Source organism: Amphiura filiformis, chromosome 2 (assembly GCF_039555335.1).
Source record: "Amphiura filiformis chromosome 2, Afil_fr2py, whole genome shotgun sequence".
Lineage (NCBI taxonomy): Eukaryota > Metazoa > Echinodermata > Ophiuroidea > Amphilepidida > Amphiuridae > Amphiura > Amphiura filiformis.
In genome coordinates, this window is record NC_092629.1 from 20,800,375 (window position 1) to 20,822,842 (window position 22,468).

The 22,468-nt window shown below is 38.7% G+C and overlaps 1 protein-coding gene and 1 long non-coding RNA gene across 3 annotated transcripts; one reads left to right on the top strand and one right to left on the bottom strand.

Moving 5' to 3' along the window:
* Positions 1–983: 983 nt before the first annotated feature.
* Positions 984–2,853, bottom strand: LOC140145982 (uncharacterized). Of its 2 annotated transcripts, none has more exons than XR_011858163.1 (3): positions 2,790–2,853; positions 2,434–2,561; positions 984–1,386 (listed from the first exon to the last, which is right to left on the bottom strand). It is a non-coding gene; the product is annotated as an uncharacterized lncRNA (long non-coding RNA). The 2 variants fall into 2 exon arrangements; XR_011858162.1 differs by having other exon boundaries at positions 2,747–2,850.
* A 3,629-nt stretch (positions 2,854–6,482) lies between these two features.
* LOC140145979 (uridine diphosphate glucose pyrophosphatase NUDT22-like) lies at positions 6,483–22,197 on the top strand. The gene is made up of 6 exons (XM_072167713.1): positions 6,483–6,577; positions 10,446–10,601; positions 12,381–12,767; positions 13,163–13,371; positions 14,084–14,177; positions 18,048–22,197. Exons 2-6 carry the CDS (start codon positions 10,503–10,505, stop codon positions 18,147–18,149), a joined length of 891 nt encoding a protein of 296 aa, XP_072023814.1. The 5' UTR covers positions 6,483–6,577; positions 10,446–10,502; the 3' UTR covers positions 18,150–22,197.
* The last annotated feature ends 271 nt before the right edge of the window (positions 22,198–22,468 follow it).

The window sequence follows — 22,468 nt, forward strand, 5'->3', positions numbered from 1 at the left end:
AATCGGAATCAACTGCAATTTTGGGAATAACCTTTTTTGGGGATATCTACCTAAAATGATATAAAAAGAGGATGCTAGGATCACTAAAATTGAAAATTAACATTATCTAATTATTGTCCACTGTTTAATACATACAGGTACATGTATAACCTACACCACATCCCTCTCTTCTAGGTTATTTATTATTTATTTATTACTATAATTCATAGTCTGTAAAATGGGTACATACATGTACAAAAGTCATACGTAGCATAACAGGGTAAGGGGACAGTTATTGGCAAGTTAAAAATGGGCGAGTAAGAGCGAGACAAAATGGCAAGTCAGATAAGTTTAATATCCCTGGTCCTGCAGAGGTTAAAGATTGATCCCTGCTGAGAATACGGAAGTCTCGCCATTGAGTTAAGATTTTTTGGCAGACGAGTTACGACAAGTCCCATCGATGAGTTAAAATTTACGGCAAGTCCCATCAGCAAGTTATGGCAAGTCTTATCAGCAAGTTATTTGATTTAGGGTAAAATGGATTTTTTTCTCATCATCATGAACCTCAACTATAGAAAAAATATTAAATTTGTGTACATCGTGGAACATTCAACTACGCTTGTTACTCCGCAACTAATCATGCTAACTACACGCGCAAACAATGCTACTCTACGCGTCCATATTAGCGAGGCTATCTGCGTACAACTGCTTACTACGCACAGCCACGCAAAGAGTATGTTCCACGATGTACACAAATTTGATAATTTTTCTATAGTGAAAGCCATTTTCCATTCATCATTACGGCATTCCTGTAACTCTCTTACAGGACTTGATAGCGTTGCTGTAGCTTGCCGATTTGATCGTGTTGTCGTAAATCGCCATTTGGACTTGATGGCTTTGCCGTAACTCGCTGGTGGGACTTTGATGGCTTTGTCGTAACTCATCTTTAGCTTACTTTGTGGGGGTAATTGAAAAAAACCACACCCTAATCTCTGGGGGGGGGGTAACTTGCCTTTTCTTTAACTCGCCTTTTTTTAACTCGCCTTTTTTTTAACTCGCCTTTTTTTAACTCGCCTAGTTACCACTGTGTCCAGTATTTGTTGACTTAATTGTAGTCCACATTATCATAATTATATATTATGAGTTCCACTGTGTGGTAAAACATGTTCCAAATTAACAGTGATGGCTAGTGGCTACCAGCCAGCTAGTCCACTAAACCTAATTGATAGGTAGGCGTGGCCGTAACAGCCATATGTTGACAATGTCTTTTTCTGTCGATAGTTTTCCCCTCGAAGTTAAATTCGCTTGATTTTTAGTTGAAGTGCCGTTGAAGCTATGGAGCATTTACCTGTCTCTTGCTTAAGCTTGTTGCTGCAGGTGGCTCCTTCCAATAAGTTCATATTTCATCTGTAAAGAAAAATAACCAAAATATCAATTAAAATATTTAGATTTTAATATTGAACAACCTACAGATCCCCAAAAGTGACATAGAAAGAAAAAATATCTTTGGGCCTGAATTAGTAGCACGGGCCTGACCAGGGTTGTCACCAGGACCCAAATAGTACTGGTTAGCATCATGAGCGAAGCTCTCGCCTCGCACTATCTTTTTAGTTGAGCGCTAGGGATCGGGAATAGGCTTTGAGGCCCCTAAAAAATTTTCTTCCTCTTTTTATGATGAAATATCATCATCCACTTCCGGAAATATAAAAAAAAAAATTGAAAAAAAACTTAAAAAACCCCAATTTAGTGAGTGCCAGCGGCCCAGTCCAGCGTGGTGACAACCCTGGGCCTGACTATTAATAAGGGGCCCATGCTACTAAGTCAGATACTATCTTGGGGCTTGAAGTTACTATCTTGGGGCCTGAGTTACTAAGCCAGGCCTTATGGCCTAATCCTTTCATCAACCAATATAGCAGTTACTCATGGACTGTCTTTTGGAACTTGAAGGAGAGCAATAAATAGCTCTTCATGAGCCTTCAAGGAGAGCCGTTTCACATGTCAAACATCACTCTCCTATATCAGATTTAAGGGGTACTACACCCCTGGCCAATTTAGTGCCTAATTTTGCATTTTCTCAAAATTATAGCACATTTGATACAAGTAAGATATGTATATTATAGGGGCAAGGAGTACAACTACGGTACTGCACTGAAAATTCAGCAACTCAAGGCAAGTAGTTATTGATTTATTGATCAAATACTGGTTTTCCTCATTTTTGACTGTAACTCCACAACTGTTGTTTGTGCTGAAATAAAATTTCCAGTGCAGTAGTTGTAGTCCTTGCCCCTATAATATACATATCTTACTTGTCACAAATGCACTATAATTTTTGAGAAAAATGCAAAAATATGCACAGAATTGGGCAGGGTGTAGTACCTTAAGGAGAGCAGTAGAAGCAATACTCTCACTCTCCTCAAAAGGCAGTCCCTGGTTAATCATAGTACATGTACATACCAGCTTTTTGTTGTACCAGTACTGTTGAGTTCATCACTATACATTCTGATTAAAAGCCACCACCTCCTGAAAACAGTTGCTGCAACGTAACTGTACAGTTCACATCAAGTTGACATCACTGGTATCACCTAGTTGGGAAGATTCAAGAAACAAAATATTAAAATGGAGAAACGTTTTACAAGAACAAGCATGCTTCACTGTGCCTCCAGGTTTCTGAAATTGGGCTGGTCCATGCTGCAAGCCCCAGAGTTACATATATGGGAGGCCTAAAGCACGGTACCAATTCAAAATATATTTATGGAAATTGTTTTACCATTTATTTGCACACAAAAGTAAACTGCGGATTTACTGCGCACCTTTTAGATAAAAATTTGATCATTGCATCTGTGTGTGACTTGTATGGCATGCGAGTTGTGTTGGAGATCAATAGTGGTGCATCCGTAGTGTACGTAGCACACGTATTGCAATTTGGCATTTTGCCCATTCATGCCTAAAGGCTAAACTATGATCAGCTCATCATCATGTGTGAGATGGGAGTCAGGACTAACTATAAAGAAAAGCCCAAAATTTTCCGCTTTACAAATGTCAAATTCGCTTTTTTCCGCCTTTGTAAATTTTGCGATCAAAATTTTCACAAAAAAAGCCTTACGCCTTAACATTGGAGATTGTCAATTTCGCACAAATAGCATTTGATTTAAGCATTGCTTGCGACCACCTGCATGGCAGTGCGTGCACCCGGTGGGGTCACTCCCTGGCATGGGGGACGCATAGGACCGTTACCACAAGTAGAAATTACCCCCTTTTGCAGTCAATTTGAAGGACAAATCATGAAGTTTTACCCCCTTTTTTACTCCAAAACAAGGACAAAATGGTACTCTGAAACACCCCTATTTTTTAGATTCCGAGGACACATTTGCAATTTTGACCCTATTTCAACATTTCAAGGAAGGGGTTTTTAGGCCTATGAATGTTTTTTTCAGTAATTAACAAGGGCATCACAGAATTCAAGTAGAACCCCTTGCATATAAATCAGAACCGAGAACAATATTGATCACGGGATGAGTACAAAGTAGGTATTCCTGTGATTTATTTATCTGCATTTGGCCACGGGATCAGGAGAAAATAATGAGAACCCCTTTTTGTCAATTTCGCAGACATTTGTGCAATAAAACACCCCTATTTTTTTTAATTTCACGGACAATTTTGTCCGCGGACATGCCATAAAAATGACCCCTTTTTCCTTGATTTTGGTAACGATCGTGCGGTCAGTATTGCAAGTTGAGTGACCCCACCGGGTGCGTGCATGCCATTCTACATACACATATATCAATACCATGTTGTTTCTTGTTACAAGTCTTATTTGTTCCTCCTTATAAAAAAACGAACAAACTTAAGGTGCCCTCAAAGATCATGTTGTCCGCCCGGGGTTGGCTGCATCCCAATTTAAATGCATGAATGTCACTCTCCTCAAAAGGCAGTCCCTGGTTACTCATTGTACATACCAGCTTTTTGTTGCACCAGTAGTACTGTTGAGTTCATCACTATACATTCTCATTAAAAGCCACCATCTCCTGAAAGCAGTTGCTGCAACTGTACAGTTCACATCAAGTTGACATCAGTATCACCTAGTTGGGGAAATTAAAGAAATAATATCTTAAAATGGAGAAAAGTTTTACAAGAGGGGCCTCTAGACTTCTCGCGTAAATTCACATAATCATGCGCCAGTCCTGCATTACACAACGCACAACTAGCGTAAAGCATTCATACGCTCCTATCAAAGCAGCCAATCAGAAAAGTATGAAACATGCATTGATTGTGTATATTGTGCATTCTGCGTAGTCTACGGCAGTGTTTCATGCGTGTTCGTGTCACATAGGATTGATTCATTTTTCGGGCGGGTTTATATTTGGTTCTAATTTCCAACATTTTGAGTGATAATTTGTTACATAAAAAAGTTAAAATTATGTGTTTTTTTTCTTGTCGTGTATGACATGCGCTTATTTTGGGGGCTTTGGGGCGCCAGCCCCCAGGGTAAAATCAGGGGCAGCGAAATTGAAGGGCTGCAAAAACAGGGGTGGCAAAACAAAAACAAAGGGGGTGGCAAAAAGAATTAATAAATAAAAAAGGCAGAAAAATTTGATAAAGCATACAAATTTTTGAAAAAATGTTGCTATATACATCAAAATGTGTTGCTTTTAGGGCGCTAGCGCCTGAAATCTTTTTTTTTTTTTTGCTCTTCACTTTTTCAAACAACCGGAAAAAAATGGGTCAACCTTTTCGGGCTGTTGAGGAAGGGGCAGCAAAATTTAATTTTCTTCAGCCCCCCGGGGTTGGGGCAGCCACGGTAGGCCCTACGCCACTGTATGAAATAGATTAATAAACACATATTAGTACTTAGGCCCTATTGCTCGAGAAATTAGGCAAAATAATGCACTTGCGCTGATGTCGATTCGTCTAATTTTGTCTTCCCCCTTTGGGGCTCATGCATTAGACGCACCAGCATCAGCGCATATGCATTATTTTTCGAGCAGTAAATAATACGCATTCATAATTACCTATAATTATTGAACCCCAGGCCTTGCCGTTTGACTTTTTTTGGTGGCGTTAAGCCGCCACCTTCCTCCCAAAAAATTTCTAGTGAGCGATTTTCCACTCGCCATGGACACTAAATATTACTGCGCACGTAATCTCACAAAATCAGCCAGCTTAATTAAGTGTTAAAACGATTTAGAAAGGTACAAATATTAGTGCCTTTCGCGTGCATTTGAACGTGAATTTTAAAACCGAAACTCTTATTTGAATATACCCCAATAAGTGTATTGTGAAAATTCAACCATTCGCGTACCATCATTCGCGTACCATCAACCACTCGGCTTTAAAATCTAGACAGCAATGCCTGGCGCTCAACTGCGTGCATGCCATATCAAATCAATTGTCATTGATACAGGTTGTTTATGACTGATGTTTTTTCGTGTCCTGATCCCGGGCCTGGCCTAGCCTACAATATAAGCAGGGCTGTCAACTTTTTGGAATTGCTTGGCGTGAGACAGAGGCGTACCGGGATTTGCCGACTCCAATGTTCATTTTGTACCATGATTATTTGAGCCACGGCGCTAGAGACAGTGAAAAGGGGGGGGGGGGTAGGAGTAACAAATTATTCATGACGATGCGTGAGATTTTACTCATTTTGCGTGAGATTTACTACCTAGGCGTGAGATTATACTACCTTGGCGTGAGACCGTGAGAAAGTGCCCCAATGCGTGAGACTCACGGCCAATGCGTGAGAGTTGACAGCCCTGATATAAGAGTGAATCAGTCATGAGTCACGACACTGCTCTTGTTTACGGTGTAAAAGATGGCCTTATAAACCATGCACACTACACGTGAAAATAATTGAAATAACTTCAGCTTTTATACTTACATTGTTTACCACCAGTGCCACTGCACCGCACCGTGAACGCCGAGGCTGTGCATAGTCAGCGCATCCATGTCACTGTGGTCTGAGCGGGGTCTGTGGCGACGTTCTTTCCTTCTCAAAATCAAGTTAAATATTGCGATCTGACGGTGTGCAATGGACTCAATATGTTACAAAACCACAAAAGTTTCACCATGATGACTAAAAATCGTGCAAAGTTGATTATTTTGGTTTAAAAATGGGAAAATTGTAAAAACTACTAATGGCGGACGCAACAGAAATTTTTTTAAACATCAGCTACCAAATTTGCTGGCAAAGAGGTTTATTCCCTGCATCGGTACTCAGCTGTTTGTTTTCAAGCTCGCTTTATGTGTAGCGAACAAAAGCTACCCAAATCAGCCAAATGTCGGGCTTTAATCAGGGCTCCGTTTGTCTTTATATTCCCATGGTAGCATCATGAACGAAGAATGGGGCACAATAGTAGCTGAAAGCAATGACGTAATCAAAATCTACTAAATATCATATTTTAGCATTTTCACTGCACCAATATTGGATTGCTGAATGATTCAGTCCTCACCATCAGCACAACCCGATGACCGTGCGTAGATGTTGAAAGGACTGGAGGATTTAGTCTACTACGTGCTCACGAAATCCATCCAGGCACCAAAACCGGCTTCAAAGTACTGTCAAACTACTCAGGTTTCATGTTAAATACAAATCAGCATTAACGTAAGAATAAAATGCCCTTTTCTGAAGGGTTACGTTTTCAGTTAAGCTTCATGATATTATAGTAGCTTAGCTTACTAGCTTGTTCGTAATAGAAAGAAAAAATGTTAAGCTTATCAACATCAACTTTAGTTTTCATGCAAATTTGCATGTATCATCATGATCATGATTCATGACTGCAAAATTTGGAAGCAAATATAATGCTCATTGCTCAAGCCAAGCATAATCGACGCATGGCATAATTTACCAGTGAAGGTAAAACCAAGAACTTTTGTATGTGTTTGCTAACAACATTCAACAATTTAGAAACAAAGTTAATGGAGCAAATATTAAACAAAAATAACAACAAAAATTGAAAATTTGGATGATATACATGTAATGTATGTTACTTATTTTACTTGGCCTAATTAATGTAGGCCTATTGATCAAGACCCAGCCATGTTTCAATCACATGACACATGCTTATCTAAAGATTCCTGCCTGCTATTTGATTGGTTAAAAGCGCGGGCATAGTTTTGTCTATATGCCCACAAAAGTGACTATTCTCCGGGCATAGTTCTGCGTGTGCTTCGTTCCCAGCATAAAACGATATTACGCACGCACACGTTAATGTTTTTGCGTGCTATAATTAACATGGAAATTGTAATCTGTGCGTTCGCATTGAAACTATTAATTTCTCTTCCCAAAATCGGTGCTTTTGATGACAAGAATCTTAAGATTTGGTATTATACTGCTTTTTATTCGAGGCATGGTTAAAGTTAGGCCCGCTACTACTACTACTAGTCTAAGGTGACGCAACTCAAGTTCAAGAACATGAGGCGTTGTGACTGAAAGAGTAAAAATACAGTTATTTAAAACAGATCCCACAAGTCTCTGCCATTCTGTGCGGTTTTGCGCTACTCTGAAGGCGTCCTTGATTGTCAAGTTAATGGCGTTGCCGTTGAGAGCTGAGCTAGATATGTGCGGCGAAGTGCACCACCACGGCGATAGGCTTCTGTTTCTGTGGCGTATGCGAGAGCAGGGATTCTGATAATCAGGGTGTCGTGTGGACATGCACCTTCTCACAGTGTAGCCGTCGTCAGAGTTTAAGAGATGTGCGCATTTATGTAGTCCATGACGATGACAAATAAGTAAGGGGGTAGAGTGTCTCCCTGAAGTACTCCCGATGTTGTGTCAAATTCGTCGGTGTAGCCCGATGATGTGCGGTGTCTGTGTATATACATGTAGGGACATAAATTGCATTGATGAAAGATGCAGGAGTGTTGTAGAAAGCCAGGAGGGCTAGTTTTAACCCTATTGTATTACCCCCACAAAAGTGGTATATTTGAGTGGTGTGGAGGTATCATATTATAAACTACTGCGTTGCAGTGTTATTGGTTGGGTAAAAACCAATAAGTGGCATACCATTGGCAAGCTTGGACTTTAAGCTTTTAGAAAAACAAGTTTAATATTTAATTATGTAAATATTATGCAAATTAGCTCATGAATAATTAATGAGCTCATAGCCAAATATGATCAAAAAATTATTTCATTTACAATTTTGAAGTGTATGAGTACATCAATGTGGCATTTTTAGGCAGTTTTAAATACACTGCCGTGTTTCTACATATAATAAAAAGAAATCTGAGTTACTTTGGACCATATTTAAAAAGTTTATGGACATTTTTGGGCTATTTTTAGGGCAAAATTTGGCCTAAAAATGGTCAAAATATGCAGGTTTCCAACATTTTAAACCATGTTATGATGTGTTAATGGTAGTTGTATTAGGAAAAAAGGTGTTTTGTTGATAGAGAAGTGATAAATTATCAAAACTATTCCGAAGACAAGACCTTATTTGTGTAAATATTTTTTTTACATGCAAATTGATAGGGGGTAATAGAATAGGGTTAAGGCTTCTTGATCAACACAGTTAAAGGCCTTTGAAAAGTCTACATAAGGCCATGCGTTTTGAGTTGGGCCCGTAAATAGGTGGAGATGTTACATGCGCGCGACATTTTAGGGTTCATCTTTTTTATTTTCTCAGTTAATATGCAGCCTATGTAGTTAAATTTGGTGTCAAATTAAAGCTTGTGATGAGACCAATACAGTAAACCTTTAAAAAGTTGTAAAAAGTTATTAACATTTGAATAATTTGAATCTAATTAGCATAATGTGCGGGGTGGAGGAGGATCAGGAGGAGGAGGATCAGGAGGAGCAAATTTAATAAATGTGACCCCCAGGGGTCATATGATGCAAGAGGTCCATTTCTTTTTTCACATTTTTACAATACACTTTAAACTGCATAGGCCTACTATAGGGCCTAACACCATACAATCATATTCCAGGTAATTTAATTTGCTTTGAGAAGCAATTTTGCATATTATATTTTCCGTTCGGGTTACACATTGAAGTCAATGGGAAAATATGCCTTGAAAGAGGCTGGCGCAAAATCATTTTAATTTTATTGAACCCTATGATGTTATATATACATTTAAAGCTCTGACTGAGAGGAATTCAAATATGGAACTTTTAAATATGTGGGGTGAAGCTAACTTTTTTTTTTAATTTGTCAAACTTTACATTTTTTCCCTAAAATATTTGGTATTTTCAATTTCATAACTCCTTCGTGTTACACCCTGTGTCATTTTAAAGTGCATTTTTGGATTCCTTGGTTCATTTGCAGCCAGAAAATGTATACTTATTACTTTTATATATGTTAGGTAGGCTATAGGCCTACTATGTGAAAGATATTCATATCTAAACGAAAAAACATGCAATTTTCATCTCGCGAAAACATGTAACGCATTACCGGCCCAACTCAAAACGCATGGCCATAAATCACCACTAGACTTTGTTTCCTAGACTGGCATGCATCAATTGACATGTACGTAGACTCATGATTTGCTCAACTGTACTCCGTGTGTACTCACAAGGTGAAAGTATCATGCGTTCCCGCAGTCGTATCAGTGATCTCAAAACCGTGACTATGCCGCGAGGCATAGCCGTGGCATAGTCATGGTTTTGAGATCACCAGGCGGCGGATGACATGATGGAGCCGGCAACTTGTGAAACCGCCCGGCCCTATGGCATTTTCCAATATATAGGCCCTATAGTTGGTTATTTTTGTGGGGTTCATTATCGAACCCTAACGGTTTTAGCTTGTATTTATATTATTTATCAACATAATAGGCCTATTTGTTTGTGATATTTCAAGCGTTTTAAAATTTCAAAATAATCCCATTCAATTACACGGTTGACGATGAAAATTTACTGAATTTAGAGAATTTGCGGCCACCACCTAGAGATCACCTTGGGCCTATAATTTTAACCATGCACCTCATAGCAGTCAATATTTGTATAGCATTATTTTTGTAGAATAGGTGATAGTATTAGTATGACTGGGCCTCAAAACAATATTCCTTTAATTCTCTATTGGCATATAGGCCTACTGTATTTCCTCAAATAGTTGCCCCCCCCCCCCGGGGCATTTATTAGAGGTCACTTTTAGAACGATAATCCTGTTTAAATCATAATAGGTAAGCTTAAAACTCACATTTGTCATTGAAATGATGAACTATGAACTTCGGAACGATGACCTCCGGTTCGCATCCGGGTTTACGACCATATTTTCGCCCATTAGCGACGATGTGTGCACCTGGGTAAGCTTACTAAGATTGCATGGAAATATCAGCATTTTTGAAACATTGATTCATGATTGAAAAAACTGGGGGGGGGGGCGTTTAATTGAAGTGGGGCAACTATTCGAGGAAATACAGTAATCTTAAAATGGACATTCTGTGTTTTTTTTCTTAAAAGGGAAGTCATATTTCATACTTGTGTTTTCCTTTGAGAGATTAAATTTTATCTTACAATATTTTTTAAACATTGACAGGTCCAGCTTAAGGTCCAGGAACTCTTGGGAGAGAAAGATAGGCATATATATATTTCCATGGCAACCGTTGTCGTTGATGACCCTGATGTGTCCTTGATCTTTTTCACCACATCACCACCAGGCATTCACCGAGCGCAAATAAAAGTGGACTTCAAGGTTTGTGGCAATATGTGTTGTTTTTGTGGCATTTTCCTTTTTAAAGACAGTTCTTGTTTGTTTTGTTTTTTATGTATCCGACAAGCCAAGTGATGGTCAGAATTCATTGGCTAAAATATCATTCGTCATTGTTGACTTAAAAAGCAAAACAAACACACATATTATAAAAGTGCTTTATTTGGCCAAAGAAAAGTGAGACAAAGCTTTTTTTTTTTTTTTCTTTTTGGTCTAACTGAATTTGATTTGTTACAAAGTGCGCTATATACCTGTCCCTTTGGTATAGGCCTACCAATTACCCCTTTTTCTAGGCCAATTTGGATGGATAATGTTTTTAGGTCATTTTTTTCAAATTATCCAATTCTGCCTCACTGCAGCCAAAATTTACCCAATTTTGCCTTGCTGTAGCCAAAATTTTACTTAAACATTTTGGCTGAAAATGTTTGACTTTTGTTTACAGAATATCAAAATATTTTTGCATTGGGTTATTCCAGTTGAAATCCATACACCCCATATGGAAGACATGACCTTAATCTTCTACACAAGGAATGTGAATGTCAAATGGGGTTATCTGAATGGGAGACTCCGTTTGAAATCTATACCCCCTGTGTGGAAGATTAAGGTCATGTCTTCGATAGGGGGTGTATGGATTTCAACTGGAATAGCCCAATATTGGTATTGTGATGGGCCCACTTTCAGATTCTTAGTGGATGGCACCTTCCTACCCACCAAACTTGAATATCACCCCCTGCCACCATATACATGTATCAGGGGTTCCCAACAGGCAAAGGGCCCATGAAGATTTCAAATGGAGTCACCCATTCAGGTAACCCCATTTGAAATTCACACCCCTTGTGTGGGAGATCAAAGTCATGTCTTCCATAGTGGGTGTTTGGTGTATGGATTTGAAATAGCACATTACTTGGTTGTAGCATCCTCTTTGACCAAGTCAATATTATTTGACTTAATTAATTAGCTTTTAAAAAATATGGCAAATTATTACGCACATTTGTTCAGTTTAATGTCATATTTGGCTATTTATATTGTAGTCACAAAATGAAACATTTTCACACAAATTTGGCCTGGTAGCAAAAGACACTCTATTGACTGTAGAATACACCAACTTCCATCACCCCATGTCAAAAAAGAAATCTACACTCTGGTTTTCATTGTTCATCCTAAATTTTGTTAAAGCCTAGAGCTTCAGTGGCATAAGGTGGGCACCTAGACTCCCTGGACCCTATAAGCAATAAGGTGGGCACCTAGATTCCAAGGGCTCTTTAGGGTGGGCACCTAGACTCCATGGGCTCTATAATGTGGGCACTTAGACTCCAGGGGCTCTATAAGGTAGGCATCTAGACTCCAGTGGGCTCTATAGGTAGACATCTAGACCCCAGGGGCTCTATAAGGTGGGCACCTACTACCTAGATTCCAGGGGCTCTGCAAGTATAAGGTGGGCACCTAGACTCCACAGGGCCTTATAATGCAGGCACCTAGGCTCCAGGGGCTCTATAAGGTGGGCACCTAGATTCCAGAGGCTCTATATAAGGTGAGTACCTAGACTCCGAGGGCCCTATAAAGTTAGGCACCTAGACTCCAGGGGCATTATAATGTGGGAACCTGGACTCATGGACCCTATAAGGCAGCCACCTAGACTACATGGGCTTGGCACCTAGACTCTGGGCCTTATACTGGGCCCTACTCTGGGCAGGCACTATGTAATTCAAAATTGCTTAAAAATTCATTATAATGTGTTAACCAGCCTTGTTATTCATTTTTCAGAAAGAATATAATCGCAAGATCCTTTCCACTCATGAGACCAACATTGACACTATATGGTGTGCTAGATGTGACAAAAATCCACATTTATACAATGGTTCCAAATTCCGCTTCCATTCCATCCAACAAGAAAACCAAAATATAACTTTCTGTCTTGGTCTCACCGGCTACAAAGAATACATTGGTACAAATTGGGCTGATAATGCTAAGGAGTTACAAGAACGAGGAAAGGGAGATTATGGGAACACTCAGGCATACATGTCCGATGCGCTAGGTGTGGGGGCGTTTGTCCAAACCAGCGACGATTATGTGATATTCATGAGGAGAAGTCAGCAAGTTGGGGAAGCACAGGGGTTATGGGATATACCAGGCGGCCATCCTGAGCCAGAGGTAGGTATGAATGGGATTTAGCTTGGGATTGGTTACTCAGATGATAGAGCTCAAAATAGAGCTCAATTCTTAACACTTTCAAGGTTAGCAACTATTTTAAACTGTTGCAATTTGGTAGTTCACAGCATCTTGCGAATGGTAGTGAACTTTGGCAACAGTTGCATTGATCATTTCATAGTGAGTGTGTAGAACTTAGAAGAATTCCAATATCAAAGAATATATACTTTTGTTGGCCCTGTGGTTCTTGAGTTATGTTGTAAAGAAGGCTGACACAACAACACTTTTGTAAAACGTACAAAAGTCATCCACAACAATAAATCAAGCAAACTTTCAAAGTATATATATATTGGTACCAACACTTATAAGTCTTTTCCATTATTGAAAATATTCCACAGGAAGTCTCTGGAGGTGCCAAAAAACTTGAAGACATCAACATCTGTAATATGTCATGTGATGATGTTGTCATGGAGATATTTGATGCCACCAAGAGGGAGATACGAGATGAAATAAACATCCCAATGACACAGCTGAGTGAACCATGTTTGATTGGTGTTGCAATAAATAATACTAGCTCAGGGAGGCCGAGTGCTGAGTTCTTTGTAAAGTAAGTAGTCAGAAATACACCAAAATTGTGTACATTCTAGTCTACATACATATCAAAAGGATGCACTTGTTGGCTGCTACATATAGCTGTGTGATTTTACATAGCTAGGAATTACCAGTCTCATCTAAAGTATGTGGAGGTCACTTCAAATCATCCCAAGTCACATGGTTTTGGAACTGCATGTGATTGTGTTCTTAAACCATGTGACTTTGGGTTGATTTTAAGTGAGCTGCACTTGAGATAAGTCTGATATTTATTCCTAGCTAAAAGTAAAAAGATGGATGTACACAAATTTCTCTGAAATACTCCCAAATGTATAATTAGGAATGCACCCAAATGTATTAATAATACACCCAAAGTCACTGAGAATTTGACCATGGAAAGAGCATTTAAAAAAAGGCTGATTCTACATGTACTTTGAAAATGCTTTTCCAAGGAAGCTATGACTTTTGCCTCTGCCTCTTAAAAATTACTCCCAGTGGCAGCCCGGGAGGGGCATATCCCCCTTGACTTACATTGCACTGCAGGACCAATCCACACCCTAGCCATAATGCAGTGTACCATTTCAACCAGAATCAACTTGGTCACCATGTTTTGTACATGTACAGTGTGGAAAATGTGCAATCCTGGAAAAAAGTTTTTTGGTTGAGCTAATAGGACTGGTTATTTATATAAATCACCATTCTTGTACTCTTTCTCCTCAATATTATAGGTGCAGTCTTTCATCCAAAGAAGTAAGGGAGCAATACAATGCTGGTGGGGCTGAAGCTGGAGAGTCTTCAGGACTTAGGCTAATCAGTTTAAAGGTAAGTGTTTCGTGCCAAGAAGTATGGGGTTGGTGAGGTTGAAGCTAAAGTGTCTTCAGGACTTAGGCTAATCAGTTTAAAGGGAAGTGTTTCATGCCAAGAAGTATGGGGTTGGTGAGGTTGAAGCTGAAGTGTCTTCAATGCTGGCAGGAGATTTAGGTCATGTCTTCCTTAATTCAAAATAGCATATTACCTTGGTAAGGTGTATCCTTTGTGCAAGATATCCATAGTTAGGCTAGTGTAAAGACTTCATTGAGGAATGATGCTGACAGAATAAAGCTGAATAATCCTTCAATAGCAGATTGGGATATTCCAGTTGAAATCCATACAACTCCTGTGGGAGACATGATCTTAATCTCCCACATAGGGGTGTAGACTTCAAATGGAATCATCCATTCAGGTAACCCCATTTGAAATTCACACTCCATCTGTGGAAGATTAAGGTCATGTCTTCCATAGGGTTTATGGATTTCAACTGGAATAGCCCATTTAACACTAAGCTACAATCTTAGAAAAATTCGTTCGAACACTTTAAGGGATGAGCCTATAGGAATAACGACCAAACAAAGAAATTCTTGTTTATGCCGTAATATTGTAGTCTTTCAACCCTTTCACAACTTCAGCTGTGTAACTTACAAAAATTCCCGCTAAAAAGTGGTTCTTTTAATTTTAGAAAATACATTAATAATCGCATTGGACTTTTCGTACTGATCATACTATAAGTGACCACCAGCCTATAATGTTCTAATCACACTATAGACTGGGATTACATGTGACGTCATTACCTGGCAATTGGTCTCTATTGTTCCTTGCCCGGAAATATGCCCACGCAGTCAGGGACCTTGCTTTTAAAACGCCCGCCAGATCACAATAAGGCCATTGAACTGTGTAGTGGCCATACGTACTCGTTGAAGTATAATGGTAGCACGTTCCCTTACCGACTCATTATTAATGTGTGGAAAGGGGTCAGGGACGGTATTCTGATCATTCTAATCCTTTCTTTTGAGGTCAATAGATAAAAGAAAGGCCTTGAACACAGGTGCGGAGTTGTAGATAATATTTAATCATCAAAGCTGCTGGCATAAGAAATTTCGAGGAGGCAGCGCTTATTATTTCTTGTAAACACAATCTAATGTGGTACTCACTACATGTAGAAGGCCGGGCGGGTCTGCAAATTAGTGCATGAAGCTAGTAAAGATATAGCTTCATGTTCAGTTTAATCAATTAAAATACTATGGCAGGATATAAAAAAAAATCGCGAGGCATTCTTTCTTGTTATGGACGACAAGTATTAATTTTTATATTATTATGACAAAATCCAGTCCCTTCTCAATTGAATAGGCTCCGAGATTAGACTTTCCTTTCCAAAATAAATTATATGGCCTAGAGGACATGATATAGGCCTAATCTAAACCCATATTCGGTATCCAGAAACCTTCACAGTCCGAAGCGGCGTTTGCACTCTTGATCGCATTAAACTAGACAAAGTTCGCTAAACTGAAGCCTGCTTCAATTGCCAACCTTTATCGAGGGGCGAGTTTGAGGTTTCATAGTCATCTATTACCTATACCATTTTTCACCCCGATGTGCCAGTGATGTCAACGCGTTGTGAACAGCTGTTTCGCTCTCGCATCTATGCGGTGTCTTTAAGTGCGTGCGTATGTACACCAGCGCCATCGAACTCCAGCGAGTGATGCTGCGCCTAATAAAATTCGTATAATGCCCCCAGCATACTTTCCTGCCGCTTGCCGCTGCGGCAAGCAGCAGAGCGTTTCAACCAATGACAAGCCTTGATTGTGTCCGATTGTCTGCAATGCGCGGCGCCACGCCGCTCATTGCAAGCGGCAGGGTAGTATGAAACCAGCTTTATACTGACGTGACCCCGGATGTGACGTCACTGTCACATCAGGGTGAAATGGTATTGAAAAACGCAAACCAGCCAAATTTGTCATAAGTTTGAACAGCCATTAGAAAAACCGTGAATATAGTGTCAGAAAGTCTTACACATCTTAGTATAACCTTGTCGTTAGTGTGATACTGAATGCAGCGCCATATTTGGAATATATTCGTACACGGTGTGGGCAAATAGTTGGTCAAATGTAGGCTAAGTAGGCCTAAATCATGAAAATCGCTCAATCTGAATAATACCAACCAGTAACGGCTATTGAGACAACGCTACTTGAGAAGTTTGACAAGAAAAAACAAGGAAAAGGCAGTCATTTTTATCACAACGCGATATTTAAAAAAAGTACATTTTGAGAGGGCCTACGCTGGTTCTTTTGATTCTAGTTTAAAATCTGTTCATCACATGCAGTCCGATTTGGTATCTATGGTTTCATCAAAGTCTTGAGAACTAATTTGGATGGTATGTTGGTTAACAAAACGATACTGTTAAAAATAGCGGTATTTATGCAAGTGACGTATCTATTGTGTAAAATGCATTGAAAATTGTCGGCTAAAGAGGGCATAAATTAAAATCGCGAAGAGTGATAGCAACAATAACTATCTACATTCCAAGCGGAAACGCTTTTCAAAAACATACCACCTTTTTTCGGGCAATCGCTGAAACCGAAATATGAAATTCCAGGCCATCTGTAAAAAAGTGCGTGAGCAGAAATGACCATGAACTTGGGTCACCGAAACAAGTGTTTATATTGGTGTCAGGCCTTTCATTGTGATACAACAATTAGCCCCCAATAATGGCTTTCATTTGAACCGTTATTTGTTAAACTGCGATTTTTACTTTTTGAGAAATCAATGAATGTATCAAAAAACTTTTCGAAAGTCGATTTAAAATGGCCTAACCCGTTAAAGGCCTTATTGCAAATGGTCCCCCTTCTACCCCCGTACAATGTTGGCATGCCCAATATGCTCATCTCCACCATATCTTCTCCCAATATTGATTGGTGGAGAAAGGGGAGGGGATATGCTTAAGATGAACATTGAGAGAACTCTATTATAATTCTTAGTTTTCAGTAACTCATATAGCGTGCGCACTATACTAAAAAGAACAATCATGGGATTGTAGCTCTGTGCTCTTTTACTCCGATAAACCCAAAATGCATGTTGGTCACATTTTTGTGGAATGCTCTGTGTGCTCGCCATAACCATGAACATAAAAAGTACAAAGTGCCAAATTTTTAAATATTTTCTCAAAATATCAAGAGCTATCCTAAGAATCACTTTACCAATACTATAGAAAAATTATCAAATTTGTGTACATCGTGGAACATACTCTTTGCGTGGCTGTGCGTAGTAAGCAGTTGTACGCAGATAGCCTCGCTAATATGGGCGCAGAGAGTAGCGTTATGCTGGCGTGTGTAGTTAGCATGATTAGTCGCGGAGTAACAAGCGTATAGTTGAATGTTCCACGATGTTCACGAATTTAATATTTTTTCTATAGGCTTGTTTGTACTCATTTTAAAGCAGTTTTCATGCTGATTCCAAATATGGTCATTATGAATTTACAATTCTGACATTTTTCATTACTTTTCACTACCTGGAGAGAATTGATCAAAAATTGAATTCCCTCCCGAGGTTCGTATCTGTCAATGAGTTGACCAGATCACAAGGATGTCATTATAGCTAGAGGCAGATAACACAAATGGGTCAATGAGTTACATAAAAATGACCTTGTGTGGTATTTGGTCCTCAGGAAGTGAGTTTTGCCTGAGGCAATTTGTGGTTAAATGTTGATCCCTCACTACAAGAGTTATTACCGTCAATTTGGTTGAAAAAGGAGACAAGACATGATCAAATCTCTCTCCAGGTAACAAAACGTAATGTGAAATTAAAAATAAATTGAATCAGCACCAGCGTGGAGGAGCTAAATCCCTATTTTGATCAAACCATTGCTTTTTATTATTACAGGACATTCCTACTTTGGAGACAACAGAAATGTGGCAGGAAATGGCACCCTCTGGAAAGGGATGCGTAAGGCTTTATAATGCCATGATGTCTGGGAACAGATGACTGGCGCCCCCTGGAAAGGAATACGATAAGCTATGATATCTGTGGATAAAGTGGTGGCACACACCGCCAAACACTGGTTGACCGCTGCATGGCGACCTGGCAGAACTGTCAGTTTAATTGTGTTCATTGTTACGAAATAGAAAAAGGGTCCAATCTGCGGTTGCTGAAGCTATAGGTAATCAGATAGGGAATATTGGTGTAACTATCTGAATACATAGTGATAGAGCTGAAATTGTGATATGCTTTCACCATAAATCGCAATATGGAAAACACTGACAATGCCCAGGCCTATACCGCGTCCCCTGTTTGGTCTCCCCGTTTCCGGATTCACCTAGGGATGAAATCAAAACTCCAGTTCTGTCCAGTTTGTATTCTACACAATGGAAACTGGACGGAACCGGATGGAGCCGGCGGTCAACCACCGGTTGAGTTTTGTTTTCATCCCCTCAGAAAGTGGGGCCAAAAATGCTGTGCCAATATCCCCCAGTATTTGATTTCTGGAAGATGGGGATGATCAATGCAATTATCCCCCATTGTAAAAGCAAATGTGTGTTTTGGACCAAATTAACCTCATATTTGACCACTCTAGCTATAAAAAATTGCACATTTTCACACAATTCATATTTGATAATTTTAGCTTCAAAATAACAAATGTCTGCACACATTTGTTCCAGAAAAAGATGCCCCATTCATTCCGTCTCTGCCTCACAGATTTACACCAATCAGTGGCATCGGCATGTTTTAAAAAGTGGGGGGGGCATATGTCTTGATTCCCCCGGCTGTTCAAAAAGTTTTGACTCGCTTCACTCTTCGTAATAGGTAAATCCAGAATTTTAACCAGACTGGGTGCATTTCCCCTGACTTACCAGCAAAAGTGGGTGGCCCAGCCCCACGTTGTGTAGCCACTAACACCAACCCCTATCCCCCTAATGTCAAAAGAAAATACATTGCTCAGACACAAATTCATCAGTTCATTGCCATTTATTATTAATTTTTCCACCAGCCTATCCTTGTGATAATTTTGCCATCACAGTGTTGCACCATAGTATGTGTGCGCCAGTCCGTACGCTGACTCTTAAACTTGCCAACTTAGTTACTGGGTGGGCCCCAAAATGTTAAGTGTGTCAGGGCACAGCATGTTGATGAAAAAATGTATTTCCTACCTTAAATAGTATTTTTAAGTTACAATTTATGTATGAGTGATCGGTATAATTCTGGTTTACCCTGTGCACCCTGTATACCTATATGGTACAATTCTGGTTTACCCTGTTTTAGGGTTAGGGTTAAGGTTAGGGTTATACTTGTGTGCAGGGTATACCAGAATTATTCCGATTGATATCATAAATATTAACTGCCTTTATAAATTTGTTTAATGATCAAAATATAATTGGAGGTTACTGCGGAGGATATTGTGAAAAATCTAAACATTCTGCTTTTTGCACCCCACAAGGATATTCCGAGGAACAAGCAAAATGCTTTGATTTTTCACAATACCTGAAAAAAACTGATGCAAAGTCATTAACCTCATTCATAACCATCACTTTTCAATTTGTTTGTTTCCATTTGTTTATTGAATATTATCATATCTTTTGAAGACAAAATACAATTTTATAGTCAGCATCAGCTAGCGACCAAAATGAAGTGCTTAATCATGTAATGTTCAAATACGGTAGTTGCGTCTGTGTAAATTGTTCGTTAGCGTAGGATTTGGCTGGCTATGACCCTAGTAATGCAAATAATGTAATGTTAAACTACTGGGTTGAGTATAACCTTTCATGACTTGAGTATATTATAACCATTTATGGCTTGAATATAATCTTTCATGGCTTTAAAATGAACTGTACCCAACTTCAAAAATTAAAATAAAATACTTACCGACATTTAAATAATTTGTGTTTGTAAGCTGTAACTGGATAGTATGTTTCCTGTTATTGGTGAAAAAATCATGTCTTTACCTCTAATGGTTTTGAAGAAAATTACATTCTTAGAAAACACACCAAAAACGATGTTGCACACGGATGAGTATTTTATTCAAGCTATCTGTTCTACAGCATTTTGCTCACTCAACTTCCCTCAAACAGTTTCAGTTCAACATAAATTGTGAATTTAAAAATGAAAATAAGATGAATTGATAAATAAATAAAATTAAAATTAAATACTTACCGACATTTGAATAATTTTATTTTGCTAGCTGTGATAGGGTAATAGGCTATGTTTTCTATTATTGGTGAAAAAATCAGGTCTCTTGTTCGAGTGTATGGATATTGCACCAGCACCATTTTTATTTGAATTTCCCTCTACAATTTCAAGTCAATGGATTCTTTGTTCTACATGTATTATTTAACATGTAATCTTTGCACACCTGATATTGTAATTGAATATCAATATTATTGATTTAATAATGCGAAATAACATTTGTCTTGGTTTTGCTGTACATGTACGTAGTCATGGTAGTTGCATTTTGTTACTGCGGTAGAAAACACAGATAAACATAGTTCCGTGTGTTGGTCTAAAAATGGGATGATAACTTGAAAATGCGATATCTTCTGACTAAAACCACTTATCAAAATTCAAAATTTCTACTACAGAGCACTTATCACTTTTTTCTATGATAGTTTTTTGATATGTATAATTTCCGCAAAAATATATTTAAAAAAATTGGTGAAGTTGGGTACAGTTCATTTTAAATCACCCTTTATAACTTCTCATGGCTTGAGTATAACCTTTCATGGCTTTAGTGCAACCTTTCATGGCTTGACTACATGTTTAACCTTTCATGGCTGTAGTGCAAAAATGGCTTGACTATAACCTTTCATGGCTTGAGTATAACCTTTCATGGCTGAGTATAGCCTTTTGTGGCTTCAGTAGCTTTTCAATTCATTTTTTGAACATATATCTTTTTCATTCCTAATGGTCACTATGCCAACAGTTGTTGGGCCAATGAGAAAATATGGTATCTAAATGTGCAAAGCATAAAATTGCAGGGGCTTCCATGAGCTTCCTTGCTTTTGCAGTTTGATGCACATATAAAACCTTAAAAAAGATTTGTAACTTGCCCTTTTCAACCAACCCTAAAATCTGTAAAAATATGGTGACATTTTATTTTTAAATTTTCATATTATTTGATATAAAATATGCAAAATGTTTTCCCTGTTGTAATTTGTACTGCACAACTCAATTTATTTTAGAAAACGAAACTGACAAACCTGATAAATCATTGTTTACCATCATACTTTGTGGTGAGCGTGCATTTTTTACTTGAATGTGGCAAAATAAATATATGGGCTTGATTGATTTTATTTCAATATTTGTACCATTTCGTCAGTGGCGGCGCCAGGAATTTTTTTTCGGGTGGGGGGAGGCATTGAGGGGGCAAAGTGAATTTTAGGGTGGGCAAAATCGACAAATGTTGCGCAAAAATACCAGGGGGGAAACAGGGGGCAAGAGTTCTGACTGGGGGCATTCCCCCCACATGCCCCCTCCCCCTGTGGCGCCGCCACTGCATTTCGTATGATATGGGTCTAGTCAAGTAGGTGCCCCATTTACATGACAATAACTGGAACCTTAATTTTTGCTGTCTGTATATCATATTAATAATAAAAGTATTGTGCAATGGGCTAATCCATTTAGTCCACACTCCCCCTGTGGAAAATTTTGGAAATATCCTCCACAGGGGGAGTATGAATTTCAAATGGAATGAACACATTAACCAACTCTATTTGAATTCACCTTTCCTCTGTGGAAGATTCAGTTTGAATCTTTCTTAGAGGGTGTATGAAGTTCAAATGGAGCTGCCTAATGTGTTCATTCCATTTGAAATTCACACTCCCCCTGTGGAAGATATTCTAACATCTTCAACAGGGGAGTGGGGACTTTAAATGGAATAACCCAATAGAGATTTGTCTTCCATTAAACTTCATATACCAAATAAATTAGACATTGTATTATAAAAATATAATAGATATATAATTATCAATAATATATGAACTGGGGTATATTTTTCTATAATATTTTGTGACATAATGTATTTCTGTTTGCGTCATTAAAACTTCCAATATATTATAAATCTGTGTGTATATGTTATATTATTTTTTCAGTGGTGCTTCTCAACATCTTAATTCTGGAATTTGTAAAATTTCACCCACTTTATTCTGGACCTTTTTACTTGCCATGTTGTATTGAGGTATTCCAGTTGAAATCCATGCACCCCTTAAGCAATCGGGTATCAACCTTTGCACAGTATTTTTTGTGGGAGCTGACAGTACACCAGACATATATCGCATTGCATTCTGAATACGAGGAATGCCTTGATATCAAAT